Here is an 18,942-nt window from a genome sequence, read left to right as displayed (position 1 = left end):
TGCTGTAGATGCTAAAAATATTACTAGTTATAACCAACTACAGATATTCTGATATATTTTAATAATTGGTTCTTGAAAGTGGAGAATTTAGAAAAGCTACCTGGGAGGGGCACCTGGGTGGCTCAGTCTGTTAAGCCTCTGCCTTTGGCTCAGATCATGATCCCAGGTTCCCTGCTCAGAGGGGAGTCATCTTGAGATTCTCTCTCTACTTCTGCCCCCCCCCCCATTCACATGCTCTCTCTCAAATAAAATATTTTTAAAAAGAAAAGAACAAAAAAAGAAAAAAGACGATAAGGTAAGATACCTGGGAGATACCATGAAAATTTTGGAGTAGGTCACTCACCAGCAATTCTTGTTTATATTTTGCAGTCTATTGTAAGTATGAATAGGAATCCTTAAAATTGAATATTTTGAGCTTTAAATGAGTTTCAACAGCCTCACATCTCTTTTGCATCAGAGATAGTATTAGACCAAGAGGGGAACCTAGGTATAATTTCTATAGTATTTGTAAGAATCCATCTTTATTTGGAATTTAGCCTCATCGTGGTTTATAAATTTTACTCAAAATTTCATACAATATTTAAAAAACCATTTAATGCATATGGGGGGGTATTGGAGTTATGCTACTTCCATTTCTTTATCTCTGCTACTGAAAGAAATAACTGGTATAAATGTGTATCCCCAGTGTCCATCCACCAGAGATCCTAAGTCAAGGACCGAAGCTTTTACTCAACCCAAATCCTATGTAGCATAAGAATAAACATAAGATAGAGTGATTGCCAAGACAGTTTTCTCCTCACCACTTTAACTAGCCACATTAGCGGTCCAAGAAATGTATTAGATGCCAGCCATAATTCTAAGAGAAGAAAAAAAAAACAGCCTTGCAAAAAGTAATGCTGTGTTGATGGGTCCTGTGACGCCCAATCATGGTAATCTTCTTCAATATTGAACATAATACAGACTGGCAAAAATTTTATTTTTTTAGATATCTTCCCGCAGAGACACATAACTCAGTATAAGTCATTAGGGAAATATTGTAATATTAAACTTTTGCAAATTGGGGCACCTGAGTGGCTCACTGGTTGAGCATCTGCCTTCAGCTCAGGTCATGATCATGGGGTGCTGGGATCAAGTCCTGCATCAGGCTCTTTGTGGGGAGCCTGCTTCTCCCTCTGCCTGTGTCTCTGCCTCTCTCTGTCTCTCTCATGAATAAATAAATAAATAATCTTAAAAAAAAAAAAAAACTTTTGCAAATTAACATCCAAGACCACTATTATTGGAATTACTGGAGCGTGATCTTTCCTATGAGATAATGTGGACCATCACAGTAGGGTTTTTTATATATCCATGTTTGAATGAAGCCCTTTCTGGTAACACAAATGTTCAATAGTAGAGGAGGAAAAGTGCCTGAAGGCTACAGCCATATATACAATTTTGCCTCTTCTTCACTTTATGTAAGAATTACCAGGTCAGAGTTTAGAGTGTTTTAAATGTTTTCTGTAGGCAAATTGCTCTCTCTCTCTCTTTTTTTTTTTAAGATTTTATTTATTCATGAGAGACACAGAGAGAGAGAGAGAGGCAGAGACACAGGCAGAGGGAGAAGCAGGCTCCATACAGGGAGCCTGATGTGGGACTCGATCCCGGGACTCCATCACACCCTGGGCTGAAGGCAGAGCTAAACCGCTGAGCCACTTGGGCTGCCCAAATTTCTCTTTCTTACAAACAAACAAATAATCAGCGATTTTAATAAAATCATGTTTTGAGAAGCTACTCAAGACTATCTTCAGTCAGGTACTCTCCTTGTGGTAGATGAGAAGAAGCAAGAAAGTTAGCTTTTATGTCACTGTTGTCCTATTGTCATCCTCAGCCCTTCTTGTGTTTTCTCTTCTCTTTGTGTTCCATTAGCTATCCTAAAGAACAGCATGCTAATAGAGGTAGAGAGTGGAGTAGTGAGTAGGGAGGTAATAGCATTCCAGGTAGTATTATACAGAGATTAGAAAAACTAATGACCAACAGCATGACATGGATAAGTAACTTAACCTCTTTCTCTCTCAGTTACTTTGGAAAATGCGGTTCTTATTTCTATATACCCTACATAGTTGTTTCCATGACAGAGGCTGACAGGTAAAGGAATCTTTAAAAAAAATAGAAACCACCCGTACTACATAATCATTAAATCTCAGGGTATTTTATATTTTGAAATTAACCTAGCATCAGAGACAGTATACAAAAGACCATTAATTATTAAATTTTTTGAACAGTGATGATTTAGGAAAATGTCTCATCTTTATATAAGTACAGCATTGATATCACTGCTACAAAAATACTAATATGGTAGACTTAAGATGAATATGTGGCTCCATATTAATGTGAGGTAGAAGGTCATGTTCTACTATCAAATTAGTTCTGAATAATAGTTATCTTTAAAGCTGCTTAAACTTGAGATTTTCATTACTAATAGAAGAAATAAATTGAGGAAACATTGTGCTTACAACATTTCTGGAAGCTTTTCAGAGGAAGCAGCTGTGGTTTCTTTAGACTCCTGAGTCTATTATGCAGGTTAGCAGTATATTTTATAATGAGTTCTAGACCACCTGCCTTTCCAAGGAAATTAATATTGAGATGGATTTTTTTTGTTCCCAGTGCCTATGTATAAGGTTTTCCTATTCAGTGAGTTTAGGCACCCCATAAAAATGTTCATTCAGTGTTGTTCAGCTATAGATGATTATTTTTAAAGACATCGTCTAAATGTGTTGTCAACAAATTCTTGGTGAGTTTTGAGATTGAAACATCTACTTCTCTAGTAAAACTGTCAGCAGATAATGTACGTACAGTTTTACTTTAAGATAATAAACACCTATAATGAATAAAACAAATATAAATAAATAAATGAATTTGACTATAGTCTTAAAGCACTGGAACTTCAAAATATTGTTTTAATCATTTTCCTTATTCTCTTAACCCTTACAGGAGTTTCAGGGGGGAATCAATGGATTCAGGAAGTGATAAGAATTCGGAGAATACAGTGAATAGGATCTATCCTGATCAACTTGTTCCAAAGATAAATACAAGTAAGAAAATGTCTACCTTAGCAAATCAACCAAACATCCTGGAAATGTCACAAGAGGTTAAGAAAAGTTGTGGAGATAAACAGGTAGAAATCACAAGTGAAAGAATAAAAATGGCAAAGAGCATCAAAGAAAAACAAAGCAATGATTCAGAGAAAGTGGCCTTTAAAAGGAAGGCAGAAAATGAAGAAAAGCCAGCTGGAAAGAAAGAGGCAAAGATAACTGAACTTGACAGCATGTTGATCAGCATGCCTTTGCCTCACATCCCCTTAAAAAACATCATGGATGTAGAGGCAAAGTTGGTCTACGTTGATGAAGAGGACGTGAGGTATGAATTTGTAGAGTCCTTCATGTCCACTGGCATTCGACCTACATCAAACCAACGTGCTGCTGAAATAGTAGACCCTTTGCATGTACCTAATTTCAACTTCCCACCTCAGATTGACAAATGGCTTCAGGTAGCCTTAAAGGATGCCAGCTCTTGCTACAGACAAAAGAAATACGCTGTGGCAGCAGGACAGTTCAGAACAGCATTGGAGGTATGGGATTAAAGAATGTACAGGTTGGTGACAAGCAGTGAAATGGCAAGTAGGATGATATTGAGTAGCTCTGATCATACTGTAATAAACACTGATCATGGAGTGAAAATATTGAATGATATCAGGATTATGCGATTCCCAGTAAATATAAAAGCAAATAAGATACGCCTACAAATTATATGCCTGTGTGTATTTGACATAGAGAAATCTCCCCAAAAACATACGTCATGCTTTTTCTCTGCTAACCAACCCTGCAGTAAATGGTAACATCTAAAAATGCAGTTGGTTTTGTAATTTAGGTGTATACCTATAAAAGCCATAAAGTTTTAGTACAGTGGCGGTGGTTAGAATATAGATTCTCTCTCTAGAAATAGGCAGTTAATGACTAAATGAATTTTCCCACTTTGATATGTAGTCTTCATGATTACATGCACCCATCTTTACTGTTAGCAAAGGCTGATAATTTATGCCTGATACTTATTAAAAACAAAGTAGCACCATTTTACTTTATCATCAAACTTCGCTTTCCTTCCCATTCTAGTAAGCTTTATGAATAATTAATTTTCTCTCTGCAAGCAGGTAAATTCGTCAGTATTGTTTATGGCATAAAGAAGTAGCCTGCGGACTAAAATTTATTTGGGAATCACCACTAAAACACAAAATAGGTAGTGGGAAAAATTGTTCCCTCTTATGACTCCTGAAACCTATAAAAAGACCAGAGTGGGTTACTAAAAGTCATATTGACCTGTCTGTATTGGTGACTGCATATTTTCATTAATTACAAAAAATTTTTTTTGCAGTGCATTCTGTATGTGCTTGGTGGCCCCTGGAGATATAAAAACATGAGTTAAAACATGGGCCTTTCCCCCCAAGAGTCTGGTGAGGGAGGCAGACCAGTAAACAGTTAAGTGGAAATAGTGTAAAGGGACAGTGAATCCACATGAGATAGAAGGCATGAGCAGGAGTCAAGTGTGAGATGTTTGTGCTGGAGATTTTAAAGAATAAAGTGTTATTTCCACTATTACTTGCAGGTTAAAATGACTACATCCACAATGAATTATTAATGGATAATAACAGACAATGGTGTCCCTAAATATTTAAAAAGAAACTCTAAACAGAAAAGGAGGCCCAAGGAGATATGAAGTGATGAGGTAGTACACAAATAGATGCATCTGTAAATATTTCTGTCCTCACAAAGGGTCGTCTACACAAAGAAGGGAAGAGTAATGCATTATGTAAATTTGTGAACTATGTAAAAAGTGCCAGAAAATTAAGTTATCCACAAACCACTGAGATTCCTATGCTGTCCTTTGAGCTAAAGACCAGAAGCCTCTGGCTGAGGAAAGGATGCTAAGGAAGGCTTCAAGAAGAACCCTGAGATCTTTTCAGGGCCATTTTCCACCGAATATTTTTTTAGGGTGGGGGACCAGGGTTTAAAGGAATAATGGTAAAGATGAAGAAGAAGAATCATTTTAGAAATGAAAAAAGAAAAGTATAAAATAAGAAAGGATATAAACTTCAAATTAAGTCTAGGTAGAAGCAAAAAAAAAATGTCTGCATTAACTGGAGGAAAATACCTGGTTTTTCATAAAACCTAGTGTTCAAAATGATAAAATTTGAATCAGGCTTTAATGACCCCAATATATAACTGTACTAGAAAATGCTTTTGTTCAGATTCTCTCTTTATGTGCTCTCTCTCTCTCTCTATCTCTCACTCTCTTTCTTTCTCACCGTCTTTCCCCACCTCTCTGCACTCCCCCCCCCACCCCCCAACAAGAGGTTTTAGAAAAGTGCTGGATGCTGACACTAATTACTGGTAATTAACAAAGGTAATTATTTTGAGACCAAAACTTAGCTTAGACATCTGGTCTAGCTTTTGTCTAATTATCTTGGGAGTTAACTTTGAAATTTTACCTAGAATGTCTCTTAATAAACTAGAGCTGCTGGGAATAGAAAAGATTTTTAACCTCCTTAATCCTTTCTTCTCCTAAATTTAACTTCTTCAATACAGACTGTTCATGGGTATTATTTAATGCATCTCTCCCTTTTCCTTATGTTTTCACACGGCTCCAAGCAAGGTAGAATGGGTAACAGAGACCAGGACATAATGATAAGGATCACACCTGGAAGACAGATGCAGCAACAAATATTCGAGTGTATGTAAGCTAGGATTAGGTTTGGCTGCAAGTGACAGAAAACCCCAAAATAACAGGGTCTAAAGCAAGAGAGTTTATTTTTCTTTCATATAAATGTAGGTAGTCAAATGCTGGTATGATATGAGCTCCACATTCTACTTTGTTCCTCAAGCTCATGATCCAAAATGTCAGCTCCAGTTGGTGTCGTCATATCTACGTTCTAGCCAGCCAGAAGTTGGGAAAGGAAGGAGAGAGGCATGCTGTGTCCCCATGAGCACAATTCACAGAGGTTGCACACACGATTTCCATTTCTTTTCCATTGACCCAAATTTAGTCATGTGACCATACAAACCTTCAAGGGAGGCTGAAACCTGTGGTCTTTATTTTGGCTAGCCCTAACATCCAGAGGTTGTATTCCTAAGAAGAGAATGGATATTGAAGGATAACTAACAACTTTCCCATAGAGTGCTTATTACTTGGGAGGCAGCGCAAGGCATATGGAATGCTTGCTAAATGGGCGGTAGCAAGCTGGCTATAGGAGGACACAGAACACTGGTTGTGATTGAAAAGAAACAATAAAAATTGCGGAGAGGCTCTGAAGATTAATTGACATGATACTTTTCAATGTTTTTAATAACCCCACTAGGAATATTCTATTTATATGGTAGTTTCCTTGTACTCTTGACAAATTATTAGCTCCCTTTGTTTTCATAACATGGTCACTACATAGATAAATTTATGGTAATATTTTAGAATGATTGAGATAAAATGATAAGCAGTGATTCAGAAGAAAACAGTTTAGCTCCCCAAAGCAGTCAATTTTAATATTTTAGGATTTCGAACATAGGAGGCATTTATTTAGATGAACTTGATGAAATAATTTATTTTTTATGCTTTACTTTTACTACATAAAGTTAAACCAGTTCTGTAGGTGAGATTAGTGCTTAGTCCCGTGACCTACTCATTAAATTTTATTAAAATCAGTCATTATTTGCTCTTGAGTTTGTATTCACATCAGAAGATATACCAATGGGGCAAAAGATACAAGCTGAAGATAAAAACACATTTATATTAAATCACATTTGTATGCCTAGAGTCTTAATCTTTAAAGGACAATTATTTTTTTTTCTATAATCAAAGACCTGATGATAAAGAACATAGGAAATCATTTTGATAAAACATAAATCTTTGCTTTATAGGCAGATTACTTAAAAGGTAAAGGAAGAGAACCTTTCACAACATCAGGAGCAGACCAATAGTCCAAGAAAATTTTGTCCTTCTGGCAGATGAAAATATATGAAGTTCTAGTTTTTCTTAAGCATAAGTACATCAATCATCTGAAAGCTTATTTTTAAAAAAACTTAAAATAAATTTATTTAATTTTATCCAGCTTGATCACACATAAAATTACTTTCTCAAGGTTCCTTTTGCAAAATCCTTCTACAACTTCTTTAGATTCAGATTCTTTTCCTATTTTTTCCTCTTTTCTACCTCTCTCTAGAATAAAATTACTTTTTCTTTAAAAAAAATTCATCTCCATTCCTCATACCTTCTTTTACTGAAAACACACATCCTACTTTCCCTGCATACAGAGATATTTCCTTTATTATTTCTAGTAGTTTTATTTATATATTAGAATTTTTCACCCCTTAAAACCTTAATTTTAGTAAAAACTAAGTAAGCAATTGTGAACTGTTGCATCAGCATTCTTTAGATTGGCAAATTTACATTTTATGACTTCTAGAGACATATGCTTCCTTAGAGTACAATTTCTCCAATGTGTCATAAAATATGTTTACCGATAGATCCAAATATCTTTAGTTCCTTTGTAAAAAGGAAACCAAAAGAGGATAAACTTATGTTCAGTAATTAATTAATGTTGCTATCTTATTTGGAAATGAGCTGGATATTTAATGAATTTAATTTAACTCTTCATTGAACTTAGCCAAATTTTCAGGTGTCAGGTTACTATAACAACTATTTGAAAAGTTCACCTAACATCTTTTTATCCTAGTCCTGATACAGGAAAGACATTACGGTTTGAAGCTGACGGCCAAGAAAGAATTCTTGAGACGTCTTTGGTGCAAAAAAGATGGTTTTATTAAAGCACAGGGACAGGACCCACGGGCAGAAAGGGCTGCACTGGCTCATTATATACTTTCCAATTGGAGGGGGTTAGGAATAGTGTAAGCCTCCCAGGTATTTTGGAAACAAGGTTTCCTGGATCCTGAGGGGGCTAGCTATTGTTACGAGAGGTCATTTATTATTGTTTAGTAAAAACTCAGTCATGAGACCCTTCAGATGTATATTGGTGGGTCATCTACTTGGCGGATGATTGCCAACATATATCTTGGGGGTGGGTGATAGAGATAAAGGAAGTTTCCAAAGGAATTTTTATATGTCAAAGTAGACTTTACAGGGTCCTCTGGGTTGGGCTAAGACTGCCTTTTGCCCTTAGCAAAGTATCAACATCAAGGTGGTTGAGTCCCTAGAGGAAGGTCACTCAGCCTGTTTCACAGACTTGTCAACGGGCTGTAGGTAGTAAGAGAATTTAATACTTTTTCTTCAGCCTTTGTTTTCCACATCACTACCTACATGTATTTTAATTTACTTGTTCTTGACAATTATGTTTAGATTACCCACAAAAATTTCATAAAACATTAAACAAAGTCAGTCATCCAGAGTATTTTCAGGCCAACAAATTTTAGTAGAGATAAGAACTTACTCAATTAGTAAACCCAGGTAGAATAAAAATTTTATGTTTAATGCTGATCACAATAAGGAAATGCCTTAAACTAGCTTTTATGCACTAGAGATTATAACTCTAATAACTTTAATTTGCCTTAAATTAGCTTTTATTTACTAAAGATTAATCCTAGATCATGTGAACTTAAAAATCATTTGGATTAATTTCTATATTTCTGAGAGTTTTAGAATACCCGGTCCTTACAATCGCTTGCCTTTAAACCAACCAAATTGAGCTCTTTTATAAATTAATTTTAGCAATATCCATCAAGCAGTAGAAAAATATCACACCTACAATACACATAAACACACAGACACAGAGACCTTATAGTTTCATTCAAAAGTTTTAACCATAAAACAGGCACAATAATGTAAAATTCATTAGTTATAAAAGAACAGTTGGAATAAATTAAGTTTACTCAGATTGCTAAAGCTTTTTCTACTAATATTTGGAAAGACACTTAAGATTTGCACTTGACCTTGACTAGTAAACTGGAAGCTATAGAGCAGTTTGTATTTAAAAATAAAGGTGTGGGGGGGGGAGGCAGGAGGAAGGAAGGAATGAACTTTCCCTCTGTCCCCCACAATCTTTTTCCTTCAGTAAGAATTATTACCTCCCTGAAGTTTTTACTTTAAAGAGATGGCCTAGATAAGCGTTTCCATCTCAAAGGCACAGGGAAGGAATATAAGTTCCTCCAAGAAGGACTTTGGTTTCCTAAGGCCAGTATTTACAAGTCTTTTGAGATAAATGGGGCGGGGGAGGGGGGTACATTTTAGGATTGGCTGAAAAGAGTAGGTGAACCTTGAGCTGCCCCTACAGCTGCATTTTTAATGTTGCAAAGATATGTAAGATAGGGACAGCTGTTCTTAATTCCTCAAAGAATTGGCCTACAGCCTCCACGGACACCAAGGGTTGATCCACCAATTTAACTACATTATCTTTTTTAGTAAATTCTTTTTTCAAAGGCCTCAGAAGTTTTTTTTTTTTTTTTTTTTTTTTTTTTTTTCTTTCTCTCTGGGTATAGAGTTTCATTTTGGCTAAGGGAGGAAGCCTAAAAATAAATTCTTATCAGGCTTTGCAATTGGGCCAATTTCTGACCACAGAGCTACTCTGTAGCTGTTAGCCAAGACAAATAGTAAATATTTCTGACAGTACCAAACAACCCCTTAGATTTAAGAGGTGTCCCCAAAGAGGGTGCAAAAGATATTTTAATTTCCTCTTTCTACCCAGTACTACAGAGAGCTGGGAAAGCTGAATCTAGTAAGAATTCTCACCCTTAGCTGGCTTCTGCCAGTTTTTTCAGGATCCCATCTGCAGATTCTGACTGGGGTTTAAAATGGAGAGTGTAGCTCTGATATTTACTAGAATTTGGCAAGGTTTTCCATTAAATTTAATTTTAGTTTCCTTTAGCTGTGTAAGGGAATAATGTAGCAGTTTACCAGAAGATGAGTGAGTCCCATCAATTTGAGGAGGGGCCCATATGGGGGCCTTCCTTTGAAGGGTAGATATGGGAGCATTTGAGCTGGTATTAAAGAATTTGCATAGTGCCTTTGAGGACAATCTGTTTTCCAGTGTCCCAGATGATTACACCTGAGACAACAGTTTCTGAACCAGTGTTTTAATGATGGATCTTTAGGAGGGTATAATGGGAGAGGCATAAATGTTATTTTAGATATCCTTTGTGTCTTTAATTTTTCATCAGTCTTTTGCAACAAAACTTTAAAGTTATTTTAGAGTCTTGAAGCCTTTTGGAAGCTTCTATATACCAACTAAGATAGGTATCCTATTCTGTTTGATTTGGGATGCCTAGCTTTTAAGTGTATTTCTTAAATAAATCTTATCTAAATAAGACCATAATGGCCATTGTAATTCCAGGTTGTTGTTGTAAGATTTTGCCATTTTTGTAGATATCTGTCGCTTCTGTGTCCATAGTTCTTAGATGTAAATGAGCTGCATGCCAAAAGGTGGCAGGCTTATTAACTCTTTGGTTTTTAAGGATCCCGTTTTTATCATTCATTCATTCATTCATTCATTCATTCATAGTTTAGCCTTTGGGTCTCTCAGGGCCAGATTAGTACCTGAAAGGGATGTGCTGCTGGGTTAAGAACTGCGTGATGATGTTTTACAGTGTACCTCATTGAAGTTGGCAGATGACCCTAGCGTCAATCTCACCCATTCTGGATAACCAGCTTATCCTTACATGGGAGTCTTTGGGTTACATGATGAGCACTCGAACAGCCAATTAGTGTTTGACTCTTACCCACCAATTTTTGTGGCTTTTTTGTTTTCTAAGATTCCCATAAGCAATTAGCTTTTACCTCATGTCATACATTAACATACTGGCAATAGCCAACAAACTGGGGACTGGGGAAAGGATTGAACCAGCAAACTTCAACAAATGGGGACTATGGACTAGGGATTCCACCTGAATGGGGAACTGCAGACTGCGACTAACAGTTCCCTTGTGGATCTTGAGATAGGGGCTGGGGTGTAGATATTCCTGCAGACTGACCAAGAGAAGGTTGTGCATGCACCACCAGCAGTTCCCACTTTGGAACCTGGGACCAGGGAGAGGATTGAGCCAACAGAACCCAAAGACTGAGGGCTGCAGACTGATTCCAAACAAATGGAGGACTGCAGCTGCCTCCAGCAGTTCCAAGTGTGGAATCTGGGCAAGGATTCCAAACAAACAGGGAACTACCATCAGCAGTTTCCAACATGGAATCTGGAGACTGAACCAAAGTCTGGGTTTTTTTTAACTCAAAGACCTGGGAATTGCAGACTGAAAAGCCAGCTAGGTCTGGAGCTCCACACAAAGTGAGCAGAGCTCAGAACTAACAACTAAACCACAGCCCTCAGAAGTGGCAAGAAAGACATTGGACCTAGAGTGTTCACGAGTATCGTGCCTGTGTTTCTCATTGTCCCTGAAGCTGTTGAAGACTTGAATCTTGCTGCTGCCACCAAATCTGTTAAAAAACAAAAATTCAACTGAATAAATTTCAAGATCTGATTGGCTTTATTCAACAGTTCACAAATCTGGCAGCATCCTATCTAGCAATAGAAAGGAACTGGGAAGGGCAAAAGGCAGAAAAGGGGCAGGAAAAGGAAAATGTTAATAAAGAATGCATTGTTTTTGGCAAGGTCACCCCTAGAGAATAAAAAGGGTTCATCAGGTGGATTATCTAAATCGTGCTGCCCAGCTAGGTTCATGTTGACTGGTTAAAGGGTAACATTCCTAGAAGGTTGAAACTGCAATTAGGGTAGGTATTAAGTGGATCTGCTGACATGGGGCTTAGCACAACTGATTCCATTTGGGGCCTGCTATCTCTTTAACAGATGGGACTATTATTCTTTTGTTACTAGTGAAAAAACTAAGTGACCAATGGGTTGAGTAACTTGCTCAAGGGTCGACAGTTAGAAATGATAGAACCAGAAGCTGAGCCAAGGATGGTCTAGTTCCCCAGTTAACCACTACGCCTTTGCTACTCTATGCGTTTGTTGGAAATACCCAATTTTGGGTTGTGCCAGACCTATAGAATCAAGATGCCAGGTGATCTTTGTGTGCACTGTAGTTCAAGGTTAACCGATTTGCCCTTCAGTTAAACTTCACGGTCTGGTTCTTAGCTTAAAATGCTCTACGCCTTCACTAATTTCAAAGAAAGAATTTCCTTTAAGCAGTTTTTTTTTTCCCTATAACAATGATTTAGAATTTTTGAATTTCAAGGACCTGTAAATTAAAACAAAAGGTTAGTGGAGGAAGAGAGGATTTACATTGTATTTGTATTGTGTAAGAACATTACAAAAATTATTTTATAAAAATTATTTTATAAAAATATGGAGCAGTTCAATGCCAAAGGGATAGAAAATAGAAAGGGCACACTCCCAGGGGGCACCTGGGTGGCTCGGTTGGTTGAGCATCTGACTTCAGCTCATGTTATGATGCCAAGGTCCTGGGACCAACCCCTACCCCCACCCCGCTCCGCAGGGAGTCTACTTGTCTCTCTCTCCCTCTCCCTCTGTCCCTCCCTCCCACTCTCACTCTCTGTCTCTCAAATAAATAAGATCTTAAAAAAAAAAAAGGCACACTCTCAGAATGAAGGATATTTTTTTAAATAGGTTATATGTTAATTTTATGAAAAGTTAAATTGTCTTTATTTTTTTGTTGTTTCCCCTTGGATCAGTAAAGTGTTGGTCTGAGAACATGCTTTTGGGAATCATTGTTCTAGAACACATTCCCTTTATGGTAAATGGTAGGTATCCAGTTGATTGAACCTGCACCAGGGCCTGCTTATGTGATTACTTCCAATGTAATGGAATTTGGTATGAGGCAGGTCCATTTTGGAGCCCATCCAAAGGGGTTTATTTAATGAAGTAGCAAGGATATCTCATTATAGGGCAGCCTCACCTATAATTGCTCTGCTGAGAATAATTCTGTAGCAAATCTCTAGGGCATGAAAATGTGGACATCCCAGAAAGCTTAATTTAAATCGATTCTAACACAGATAGTTCTTAGTGCAATATAATCAAGAAATTGAGAGTTCACCAAATTCTTTGAGTGCCTGTGCAGTCTTTTTAAACATCTGTGGATTTGCATATGGATTCAGTATGCGTTTCTTAAACTCTTGCTGGGATCCAGGCCCTCTTATTCAGATGAGCATCACAACGACCCTTGAAGATGGATATCATCAACTCCATTTTACAGATAAAGAAACTGATACTCTTAAACATACAGGGCTACATACAGCTAGTTTGTGGCAGGGCTGAGACTGAATTCAGGTACCCTGATTTCATATCTGGAATTCTTTACACTCTTGCTTTGCACCTTAGAGTGGGTAAAAATTGTATAGGAATATTACTAAAAATGCAGATCCCTGTGCATTACATTGGTGACAGGCACCAGATACCTTATTTCAAATAAGCTCAAACTCCTGGGACCTCTTTCAGTAGCAAGGGTTTATGCTGTACCATGTTCACAAATGCCTGACACTGTCCTTCCAGCGAGTCCTCCATTCATGTATCTAGTTCACATAGCCCTGGGTGGCCATGTGGGTCCAGAGCTGTGACACAACACTGAATCTGGAGACAGATTATCTGTGTTTGATGCTGTTTCTGCTGTGTAACTTTGAGCAACAAACACCCTTCAAGTCCTTAGAACACTGTTAAGCAGGAATGATGAAAACTAACACCCAACCACAATGTGCTTTCCCATAGAATTACTCGTTGCGAAACGGGATGAACTCTAAAGTCGCGTTGCCGCTGTACTTCTCAAGTACCTGATTGCCTTGAACTGTGTGTATGTAACCGAAAGCCTTAGTACCCCCAAAACATTCTGTCTCATTATTGTTTTAATCCATATCCTCTTTCCCCTTTACCATTAAAAATTTCTAGTCTTCTTTTAACAATACTTGAAATTCACTCAAAGCAAGGGGCCAAGATAATGCATGTTTTCTACTCTGTTCCCCCTTTCAGAACCAGTGATCTAAATCAAACACTATTTTGTTGGGGTTTTTTTCAAACACTATTTTGAACTATTAACTGCTTCCTGCAAACAAACAAACAAACAAAAACTTTCACTTAAATGCACAAATTGTTACACTAGAAATACTTCATTTTTTTTTTTTTTTTTTTTTTAGGATTTTTTTCCTTTAAGTTATTCTTGAGAGACACAGAAAGAGGGGCAGAGACACAGGGAGAGGGAGGAGAAGCAGGCTCCATTCAAGGAGCCCGATGCAGGACTCAATCCTGGGAATCCAGGATCACGCCCTGAGCCAAAGGCAGATGCTCAACCGCTGAGCCACCCAGGCGTCCCTCATTTTTCTCTTAGTTGTCGGGTATAAACTGAGTGTTGAACTTTATGTTCAGGATTAAACATTTCAGTTCTTGATTGTTGCCATCTTTGTTCTACTCAGGGATACCATAACTAACAAGTATTTAATCGTAAAAGGTATTCTTATATGCTAGCAAATTTACATAGCAGGAAAACAAATGCGTTTCTTTACCTCAAAAATAAAATAATAAAATTAGATACATCTCTATAATTAAACATTAGTTAAATAAGGTGATCCTCTAGAAAAGCAGGATTTACCATTATAAGAAAAAGAGATCTGTTAATACCACTAACATTTACTAGCTGTTTCAGCCTGTCACAGTCCTAAAGTGCAAGGGATACAAATATAAGTAAAAGTTAGTTTCTGCTCTCAGGGAACCAGAGATTAGAGACAAAGAATAGGACCCATGGCCTACCTTCTAAGACTTAATTTGCATTTTCAGGTTATGCATTTTTTAAATTTTAATTTAGTATGTTATTGTTTATATTTAAAAGATTTTGTTTTCCTGAGATGCGTCTTTTAAGTGGACATTTAGAAGGACTTCCTACAAATTTCAGTGTAATTTAATTAACTTAGTGTTCATCATTCCCATCCCAGGGAATCGGGAAGATTAAAAGACTCGAGCTGCACAAAGGAGAGTTGATAATTGCTAAAAGGAACACAATATTTTTCAGGCCGAATATTATTAAAAAGATAGAGGAAATGGGAAACATGTCTAAGGCCATTCCTCTATTTGATGGGCTCCTGTTACTTTGGAGGCTTTTGATCCAGTTGGCCCTGGCTCCCCTGCACACCTGAGTCATCTGACTCCTGAACCTGCTTCCCTTTCCTGCGTAAGAGCACAGCTGTTGACACGGTAAGGGAAGGAGCATCAAGTCTTATTTGTACACAGCACCCGTAACATGGAGAGCTTCTGGGGAGGCATGTGGGGAGAGTCAAAAGAACAGTGGGAAAGGAGGCAAGTGAGGGCTACAAGACATTTACTATCTCAGGGAGAACAGAGTTTTTCCCTAGTGGTGGAGTGTGGGGGGAGGGGTGAATAGGAGCATTTTCAATCAAGAAGATACTATAATTTGTATCACTTTACAAAGGAAAGAAGAATCACATTCCATATAAAAATATTATGAACCTCATAGATTCTTGACATAATTACAACCAGCTAGGGAAGCCATTAAATTATATAGAGAGAGATAGATAAATATATATAAATATATATTTATACATATATGTTATATATGTGTGTGTATATATATATATATATATATATATATATATAAGAGAGAGAGAGAGAGAGAGAGAGAGATGCCTAAACCCACCTTCAAAGAGTCTGATACAGTTGTAGGGTTCAGACAATGAGCATGCCTGGGGCATTGGTATTTTTAAGTTCCCAGGAATTGAACAGGTAACAGCTGAGAACTGCAGACATAGAAAATGCTCATCACTTTTTTCCCCTTTAAAATCACCTACAATAGATATGAATCCATATATGTTTTTTTTTAAAAGGAATTAAGAGAAGTAGTATCTAAACATTTAAAGCTGTTAAAAGGCATCAGAAACATTTAAAGATCATTGTCATGAAAATGTATTCCTTGGAAATTCACACTTACATAATCTTAATCATATTTACTTAAAGAGCAAATTCACTTATTGAATACTTCCCTATTAACACCAAGAAATACATGATACTAAACTCCAGTCAGTGGTTAGTTAGTATGTGTCTCTGAAATATTAAATTTATTGCACTAGTGATGACCTCATACAAAGCAAATTATTATTTTTTAAGATTTTTTATTTATTCATGAGAGAGACAGAGAGAGAGGCAGAGACACAGGTAGAGAGAGAAGCAGGCTCCACACAGGGAGCCCAATGATCCCATGATCCCGGAATCGCGCCCTGAGCCGAAGGCAGACGCTCAACTGCTGAGCCACCCAGACGTCTCCAAAGCAAATTAATCCATGGAAAGCTGAGGGAGATCTTTCCATGAACAGGATCATTTCCATAGTTCACAGGTGTTTCTTATGGATTCCACCCAATGGCAATAAATGTTAGGGTAGTTTATAAATGTAGTTCACTTTGTTTACATTGTTGTAAATTAAAACCTGACCAACTCAATTATTAAAGTTTTATACAACTAAATTGTATTTCAATTGGTTGATTCCATGTTGAGGTTTACACACACACACAAAGATGATTCTTATCCAAATATTAGGTAATGTTGCCCAAATTTCCCCCACTGTCCGACTTTCCAAATTTATTGCAAGACTTCCAAAGCCAAATAAAGTTAAAAACAGCAATCCTCTGTCTTTTTTCTCCATGCCTTTCATACACTCTACAATGTGATGTTCAGACAGATTCTGCAGGTGCTGCTGAGTAGATGAGATCCACTCGAATTTGTTCACAGAAATGTAACGCCGAGTTAGTTCGTGGTTACTCTTGTGATTCAGATTATCTAGAAGAATGGCAGGGGAAATTTTTTATTGCAACATCTAGTTATTTAACTCTTCTGTTGCCTCATTTGATATTCAAGAAAATAGAGAAGGCTCTGTTTCTTCTGTTTCTACCTGGGAGATGATCCTGTTCCTATCAGACAATAGGATATAGTTAGGCAGGGGGTAATATGAAAAGGAAATAGATTTTCATTGTACTGTCTCAGTGTGGTTTCCTTGTTTTGTATGAATCATTATGAATACCTAGAACAGTGGATTCACACATACCTGAATGCCACCGCCAAAGTGTCTTTTCTTTACGGAAATAAATAATTTCCGGAGTACTTGTTTTAGTCAATGAATAATTTCCGGAGTACTTGTTTTAGTCAATGATGATGATGTGATGATGATACCAATCTATGAATATGTAATTATTGATTTTGTGGGGGAAATTTATAGCAAGAAATCAACCACAAATTGTTAGGTGATCACTTTCTCACTACTTCTTACAGTAGACATTTTCCTTGCCGTGACTCAAGTATTGCTTTTAGAGGAAAGCAGCAGGGGGATGAGGATATGAGAGGACCAGAAAAAGAAAACTCCAAGGTAAGTAAGAAGGAGTTGAGTGCTGCCAGGGTAGAAAGTGCAGAATGAGGAAATACGAAACAGGAAGAGCTGACAGCTTGCCAGGGGGCCATGCATGGCTTTTCAAGGTATTGCACATTATCCAGGAGGCAACAGGAGGCCTTCCAAAAGGATTAATATGGAGAATGATAGAGTCAGATTTTTATTCTCGCTGTATCAATCTAGTGAATACAGAGGGCAAAAATAGCGTTCAGTCTCTGGGTTATAATCTATTACTGGATTGCGAAATCAATTTAATGAGTTGTGACCAGCATTTATGCTTAATAGAAATAGAAATAATAGAATAGGATAGGATAGAATAGAAATACAGTACAGTTGGATATATTAGAGTTCACAGAATATTGGAAGGGAAGTCTTACATTGTGAAATTTTGGTTTCTGTTCTATATCTAGATCTATCTATACCTATAAATAAAAACACAGGAAGAAGAGTGAGAAATAAATCAATTGTGTGGGCTCTCTGCTGTGTGTGTTGGGGGTGGGGAAGATGTCCTGGTTGTGATGTAGCCATACACTCCTTACCATGGAACTTGGTCAAAAATAATTGAAAGTCACTGATTTAGAGGCAGATTTGAGAGGGGGCGGGGGGGGGAGTAGAGGCTATTTGGAGGCTATACCTGTGATAACCTAAGTGAGAAAAGTAGAGAGCAGAATCAGATGAGCAATAGCTAGTACAAAGAGGAGAGAGTGGGCAGCCTTGGTGGCTCAGTGGTTTAGCGCCGCCTTTGATCCAGGGTGTGATACTGGGGTCCCAGGATCGAGTCCCACATCAGAATCCCTTCATGAAGCCTACTTCTCCCTCTGCCTGTGTCTCTGATGAATAAATAAAATCTTTAAAAAAAAAAAAAAGAGAGAGACCAACATAAAGGAAGAAAGGAAGGAAAGAAAATTTTTACACATTAGTGGCAAGTGAGAAAGAAGCATTTTCTAAGGATCCAAGTGCCACCAGCTCAGAAATATGAGCACACATAAATGGTTGAATAAAATTTTAGACGTATTTTGAAGGCAATTGGCGGAACAGCACATTTGTTGGATAGAGGCATGTAGGAAGCCAAAAGTAGATAGAGTGTAGACTCATCCATACCTGATACTACCTGACGTGTAACAGGAAAAGCAATGGGGGCAACTGGCTGGCTCAGTCAGTAGACCATGGGACCATGGGACTCTCAATCTCAGGGTTGTATGTCCAAACCCCACACTGGGTGTGGAGTTTACTTAAGAAAAAGGAAAAGAAACAGAGGGATAAGAAAATCCTGGAGAATGTGAGCAGCAATATCAAATTAAGAAATGATGAGACAAAATAATTAAGAGGGAATTCTAAGAATAACTCCTCATGGACTGGAGGCTTTGAGAAAATAGCTACTTACAAAGTTTCTAGAGGTAGCATTAAGAGTGAAAAATAATCCGTTTGGCTGTCAGGGTCTATGGAGAGAACACTTTCAATGGTTATCACTGTAACTCAGCATGGAAACCTTGGTTCCTTGGAATGGGACTACGCACACTCAGTTTAGCAAGCCTGGGGAAATAGTTTGGACCCCAAAAGTTAGATTAACTAT

The 18,942-nt window shown here is 37.5% G+C and overlaps 1 protein-coding gene across 1 annotated transcript in view; it reads left to right on the top strand.

Annotated features, from left to right (window-relative positions):
• Positions 1-2,989: 2,989 nt before the first annotated feature.
• The window catches only part of SPATA16 (spermatogenesis associated 16), a 195,259-nt gene continuing 179,306 nt past the window's right edge, over positions 2,990-18,942 (top strand). Inside the window, exon 1 of the mRNA XM_055308435.1 lies at positions 2,990-3,607. Within this exon, the coding sequence (XP_055164410.1) occupies positions 2,990-3,607 (618 nt within the window). The remainder of the gene's footprint in view (positions 3,608-18,942) is intronic.

This window comes from Nyctereutes procyonoides, unplaced genomic scaffold (genome assembly GCF_905146905.1).
Source record: "Nyctereutes procyonoides isolate TBG_1078 unplaced genomic scaffold, NYPRO_anot_genome, whole genome shotgun sequence".
NCBI classification, from domain to species: domain Eukaryota; kingdom Metazoa; phylum Chordata; class Mammalia; order Carnivora; family Canidae; genus Nyctereutes; species Nyctereutes procyonoides.
Note: the sequence above shows the minus strand (reverse complement) of the source record. Positions and strands in the feature narration are given on the sequence as shown.